Below are 6,847 nucleotides of genomic sequence, written 5' to 3'. Positions count from 1 at the left end.
GGCATGTGCAAGGTTCTAGATTCCATTGCCAGTACCACATATCTCACCCCCAACGTAAAATGACTTCAGATGCTGGGAGTATAGTTCTATGGTGAAAGATTTGCCTAGTATTCAAAGTCCTGTGTTTGATCCCCAACTCTGAAAATAAAAATTTAAGAATAATTTTTCAGGGGCTGAAGAGATGGCTCAGTGGATAAGAGCTCTCTCAAGGGATCCAGTTTCTATTCTCAGCATTTACATGGCAGCTCATAACTGTCTGTACCTCCACTTCAAGGGCATCTCTCTTCCTTGGCACCAGGCTCACAAGTGGTGCACAGGCATATATGGAGGCAAAACACTTGTACAATAAAGTAATAATAAAAATAAATACATTAAAATACATTTCCAAGTGATAACAAAGTTCATTGGTAGACCACTTGGGTAGCGTACAGGATACTCTGGGTTTACTCCTCAGCACTGAAAAACAGCTATGTAAATAAGGTCAAATTGGTCCCTTCATTGAGAGCTAATTCAGGGGAAAGAGCAGTTCAGAATATCTATCTTAAAATTTCTTTCAAGATTTTTATGTACATGAATGGTTCCCATCTAAGTGACCACATATAAATATGATAGATACACCAAATGAATCTTTTGCCAATGAGATGCAATGATAAATACAACAATAATTTGTTATGGCATGCATTTAATTACTTTCAAGATATATAGGTCCATTCTTGATGGTGATCACATGTGGATATCCTGGATGTAGACTAAATTGTTTTAAGTCTTTAATAATTTGAGTTACTTCTAGTCATGTCATCCTCGTTATTACTTGTGTCACAAATAATGACTATCTCTGCATCACTGTCTTCAGTATCATATGTTTTCATAGTATCATTACTCTCATCTTGATAAGAATAGTACTCTGTTTCACTGTACGAGTAATCTGTTTCGGAAAATGGCTTGGGAGAGGACTTCATTTTCCTTGAAACTTGAAGAAGTCCAGCATGTTCTTCCTTCTTGGGCTCCCAAAGATCATTGAGAAGAAATTCAGGAGTATTACAAATGAGGCATTTTTCATTATAATGTCGGCAAGTTTTGGCTGCTGGATACTTGTGTAACATAACCTTTCCTCTATTCCCTGGCTTTTTTAGATCATGGTATACACGTGACTGGTTTGGCTTCTTTATTCTGGTTGGTTTGGTGAGCAAGACTTGATTAAGTGAGGCTGATGAACAAGATTCTGTGGTTAGCACAGATGAAGTTTGCAGAATAGCTAGCCAAGATGGTATGGTTTGTGACTCTGAAGAGGATGAATTGGCTTGACTAGTTAATTTACAGGCATGGGTGAGCTTATATGATTTTTTAAGGCTGCGTTTCTTATGTGACTTATCCTGGTGAGATGACTTATGTAATCGTTGGGGGCTTGATGACTTACTTGACCTTTTTGAACCTACATGCCTGCCCAACTTTTTTGTACTACCTGGTGTGGATGACTTATCTGTATTTGAGTATCTCATTGTTTTCTGTGCATTGGGTGGTGTGCATGGCTTTTCTAGACTTGAAGGCTGAGTTGATTTTACTTCACTGTTTGGTATAGGTTGTTTTTCTTGACTTGGAGGCCCACATGCCTGGTCTGAATTTAATAGCAGAGGCTGAGTTTCAAGAATGTCCTCAGTTATCACATCAGGTTGACAAGCTGATACCTTGGATACCCAGGAAGATATAGCAGCCATATTTTCTTTGTTGAGCCTGAAATGCAGAAAACTTGGGGATGTCATATTTTAAAACCAAAGTACTATTGCTATCATTAGAAAATATAATGCTAGTTTAGAGTATGGATGTTTTTCCATAGTAAAAGTAAACACAGTAACAATTAGAATGTGCTGACAGCTCTAACTCATGTTACACATATGAACTCAAATAATGTTTCTTAAAGAATATTTTTACTACTTCAAAAACATTAGATAACTTATAATGTATGGGATGGCACAAAGTTGTCAATAATAATAAAGATGTGGTGCATATTTATAATAGAATATTACTTCAATATAAAAAATTAAATTTATGAGAGAAGTGAGTGGATCTATACAAGCGTAAGCCAGGATAAAAGGGACAAATTGCACTAGTTCTTTCTCATCTGACGATCCTAGCTTTGGCGCATTCTATTTAGCGGAGTACCTGTGTAGAAGAGGAAACAAAAAAAACAAGTGTGTGTGTGTGTGTGTGTGTGTGTGTGTGTGTGTGTGTATGCACGTGCGGACACATGCGGGAGGGGGCATGGTGCCTTAGGGAGGGAGGGTCGTAGAGTATGAACATAAAGGAGGAGAGACTCTTAGTGAAAATGTTTAGACAGGGAGCTGGAGAGAGGGGAAATGGGGAGATGAAGGCATGGGATGGAGCAGGATTAACTGCAATAAAGGGAGTAGAAAGAAACCTTTGGAAAGCTTGTTACACCTGCTCTAATTGGTCTTAATAATAAAACCTGAAGTCAGGCAGTGGTGGCACACACCTTTAATCCCAGCACTCGGGAGGCAGAGGCAGGCGGATCTCTGTGAGTTCGAGGCCAGCCTGGTCTCCAGAGTGAGTGCCAGAACACGCTGCAAAGCTACAGAGAAACCCTTTCTGGAAAAATCAAAATAATAATAATGATGATGATGATGATGATGATGATGATGATGATGATGATGACCTGGAACCAGATATTGGGGTAAATGCTGAGATCTTGGAGAGACAAAGGAGCAAGCCACAGTCACCTCTTACCTTGCCAACTTCTCAGTCAAAAAGGGCCAAGCTTGTATCTTTGCCTCACCTTATCAATTCCTGTCTGTCTGTACAGAACTCCAGATCTCTAGTGGCTAGCCACTAGTTCTACCTTCTGATCTGCAGGCCAGATTTGTTAGAACACAAATAAAATATCATCACAAAAGCTAGATCTACCCACCTATGTAATAACAGCTTTACTGTTGGAGTAGCAGGAGCTAACTAACTGCTCTCTGAATGCATTCTAGATACTCTGTATGGGGGTATGGGCAGGGGACCAGTAAGCTTGGCTAACAACTAAAGTAGAGGAGGTAGTATGCCCACAGGAGGAATTTACTTGTGATGGTTAACTAAACTTATATTGCAGCAGACTGTTTTAAAATACCTATGTGTATACCCATAGACAAAAGCACCTTCATCCTTAATCAAAGAAGCCTCTCCTTACATCTCCTACAGTAGACAATACATAAAATAAGTCCTGGATGTGGATCTAGCCCCAGGCAATCCACTTATACCACCACCTCTTAGAATCAGAGAACATTGTGGAAGAGGTGACCAGAAGTATTTAAGGGCTGGAAGATAAGATGAAGGGCTAACATGAAAGGCCATTCCCTACACTTAGTGATGCAGCTACTTTAATCATTATCTCATCAACTGTAGTTACCTGCACTAAGACCATGCCAAACACCACTGTCTCATTGTCCATCCACACTCAGGCAATACTGCAACATCTATATCCATCTATCTTGGTCCCCTTGATTAATCTCCAATGTATGAAAGTCAGTAAGAGTGGGGACCCTCAACCCTTATATACCATTAATTTCATCCCAAAGTCACAGAGTGACTTGATGTCCATCTTCTAAATGAGTTTAGGGTCTCAACTCAAGTGGAAAATGTGCAGCAGTTAAACAGATATTAGTTCTGCAGGCTATTGAAAAGGGACCCCTCCTTTCCATCATATTCCTTTTCCAAAGTTTACTATACTGAAGATTTCCCCACATCACCTCTTAGGAGGATATAGACCATGTCCATCAAAAGATACAAAATGGCAACTATTGCCTGTTTTTCACCTGTATAATCAAAAGTCAGGAAATGTTATCACTAGTCACGACATTTTGCAAACCTCCTACATTTTGATTAAACGGTGACAATTTTGGAAACTAACAGTGATCAGATTTCTAGAATGAAAGTAATTTCCTTCTCTAGATTCCTGCCTTCCTTTCTCCATCAACCTCTAATAAGATGTTTATTAATCACCTAACACCCTTTAACTAGCTCACTGGTTATCCTGGGCATTGACCAACTGTAAGTTATAAGAGGAATTTATTTGTTGATTTTTTGTTTGTTTTTTTTGAGACAGGGTTTCTTTGTGTGTAGCTCTGGCCGTCCTGGAACTTGCTTTGTAGACCAGGTTTGCCTGGAACTCACAGAGATCTGCCTGCCTCTGCCTCCTGAGTGCTAGGATTAAAGGTGTGCACCACCATACCTAGCTATAAGAAAAATTTCAATTAGCCCCTTCCCAATTTTGTGTCCCATAACTACTACAAACTGTAATCAGACAGTGAGCTCTTACTCTTTTTTATTACTTCAAAAATTTTCATTTTACATATCAACCCCAGATCACCCTCCCTCCCCTTCTTCCACCCCTCCCCCTCATCCTACCCCCTCCCACCCTCTCACTCTTTTAATTAAAAAAATAGGTTAATTTGATGTATATGGGCATTTTGCTTGCATGTATGGTTTTGCAGCATGCATGTGCTTGGTGCCTGTAGCGGCCAGAAGACAATTTTTATTTGGATCCCCCAAATAAAAGCCTGTACTACTGGGGCTGGAGAAATGGCTTAGTGATTAAGAGTACTTGCCGTTCTTTCACAGAACCTGTCCTTAGTTAACGGTACCCACACGGCTCACAACCAGCTTTCACTCCCATTTCCAAGGGATTTGATGGCCTCTTTTGACCCCTTTGGGGACGGCATGCACATGGTACACATCTGTATATGGAGACAAATACTCATACACAGAAAGTAAATCGTTTTCAAAAGCCTGGGCTATTTTTCAGTTGCTTGTCCCCTTGTCTGTCTTCCTTTTCGTGGATCTTTCACTGAAAACCCATGTAAAAAGCTGTGTATTTTAGCACATGCCTGTATCCCACAAATGTAGAGACAGAAAGATTGCTGGTGACATGCCCTGTATCAATGCAATAAGGCAGAAAATGATAGAGCAGGACACGCCTGACATCCTCTTCTGGTTTCTGCATGTGTACGCACACCTGTGCACAACTACCCCACACACATCCACACAAATACATGAACAACATACTCATACTTTTCATTTTTAAATGTATAAAACTTACCCTCCTGGTGACTGGACCTCTTCAATCATACAGTTATAATGGAGTAAACAAAAACAGGTAAAGGTGAAGGCTATGATCATAATTCCAACTATGAAACCAAGTAGACGTTTCCTAAAATCGTCCATTCCTGCTCCTGTCGATTCAGTAGTTTTATCAACTGCAAAAAGATTTTGAGTGTTACTATGTGAATGTATGTGATAGGAAACAGGACAGGATAACAACACGCCATGTTCATAGTAAGTAAATGGTATATTAGGAGCAACCACTTCAGAGGCTAAGGGCGAAGGGTCATTTCAGGCCAGGTACTTGAAATAAGTCAGAACAACACAGTAAGAACCTGACTCCAACAGCCAAACCCAAATCAAAACAAACTCATGCTCCTTCAGTCCTCCAGTACATTTATTCACATAATATTCTCTACTTTGGTTGGCCGACTCAGTGTGAAAGGGAAGTCAGAAGGGACTGTAACTGTATTCTTTAGGTTTAGAATTTTTACTTAGAACTTAAAAATTAGCTATTATCCTCAGAATTCTGAACTACCTCATAATGGATAATAATGCCATTATAACAGCATATTTCTTAATCTACCACTCTTAATAAGACAGATGAATAATGTAACAGATAATACATTTTAAACATTAAGCTTAGGCTCGTACCTGCGGGATTGGAGGTGGTGGTGGTGGTGGTGGTTGTGGTGGTGGTGGTTCGGATGGTGGTGGTGGTGGTTGTGGTGGTAGTAGTAGTAATAGTAGACGATTCATTGTTTCCATTGGGAGCTAAACAATTGATTGTCCAAATGGACAAGAATAGGACAGAAATATGAACTTTCATGGCCAGAGGACGGCCAAAGTGTTTCTTTGGCTACAGTTCCTGCTGTGTATTGTTTGCCTCAGGCTGCTTCTTGGGGTTTGTGACATCACTGTCTTTTGCATCACACCCTGACAACATAATCTCCCTGGTAATGCAGCAGATTTTGTGCACAGATATTATCAAGTGACTTTTTAAAAAGTTTATAGTTTGATTTTATGTCCATGATGATGTGGGATAATGTTCTTGTTCACTGTAAAGATTTGTCACTCATATTGCTTTAATAAAACGCTGATTGGACAGTAGACAGGCAGGAAGTATAGGTGGGCTACCAGAATAGGAGATTTCTGAGAAGAGGAAATGTGGTGGAAAATAAACATACATGGAATATGGATATAATGGTTAATTTATGAAGGGGAAATCACTTACATGAGGAATCAATGACCCAGGTTAGTTTCAGCAGCCCTCCAAGACCCGACTGGAAGCCAGTGAGAGGAGGAGCACCCCTCTCCTCAGCTCTTTATCCCACATACCCCATAAGCACCTGTAGCCACGCCCAAACGGGCATGGTCAGTGCCACAGGTGTGTACAGATCTCTCCCTACAAGGGAAGACAGAGAAGCAGTCACAAGCCAGACACAGAGAAAGCAATATAAGGATGCTTTACTGAGAAAAGGTACCAAGCCCCGTGGCTAAATGCAGATAAGAATTATGGGTTAATTTGAGTTGTAAGAGTTTGTTAGTAATAAGCCGGAGCAATAGGCTGAACATTTTATAATTAATATAAACTTCTGTGAGTTTCTTTGGGATTTCGGACTAAATGGATGCAGGACCAGGTGTGACAGAAACTCCTGTCTACACCATGAATATTTTGCCTACATGTGTGTCTGTGTACCATATTTGTGTAGTACATACAAGAACAAAAAGAAGGTGTCAGATTCCCTGG

General features: G+C 40.1%; 1 protein-coding gene across 1 annotated transcript; it reads right to left on the bottom strand.

Annotated features, from left to right (window-relative positions):
• Nucleotides 1-767: 767 nt before the first annotated feature.
• Nucleotides 768-5,926, bottom strand: CUNHXorf66 (chromosome unknown CXorf66 homolog). Its single transcript, XM_035450133.1, has 3 exons — nucleotides 5,802-5,926; nucleotides 5,096-5,230; nucleotides 768-1,731 (listed from the first exon to the last, which is right to left on the bottom strand). Exons 1-3 carry the CDS (start codon nucleotides 5,924-5,926, stop codon nucleotides 768-770), a joined length of 1,224 nt encoding a protein of 407 aa, XP_035306024.1.
• Nucleotides 5,927-6,847: the final 921 nt, after the last annotated feature.

Source organism: Cricetulus griseus, chromosome X (assembly GCF_003668045.3).
Source record: "Cricetulus griseus strain 17A/GY chromosome X, alternate assembly CriGri-PICRH-1.0, whole genome shotgun sequence".
Taxonomy (NCBI): domain Eukaryota; kingdom Metazoa; phylum Chordata; class Mammalia; order Rodentia; family Cricetidae; genus Cricetulus; species Cricetulus griseus.
This window is presented reverse-complemented; position numbering and strand designations above follow the sequence as displayed.

Coding starts and splice junctions, on each gene's coding strand:
- CUNHXorf66 (XM_035450133.1), bottom strand. CDS start 5,926: ATGAAAGTTCATATTTCTGTCCTATTCTTGTCCATTTGGACAATCAAT. Junction 5,231..5,801: donor ACCACCACCACCACCATCCG/AACCACCACCAC, acceptor TACTGAATCGAC/AGGAGCAGGAATGGACGATT. Junction 1,732..5,095: donor GAGGTCCAGTCACCAGGAGG/GTAAGTTTTATA, acceptor TCTGCATTTCAG/GCTCAACAAAGAAAATATGG.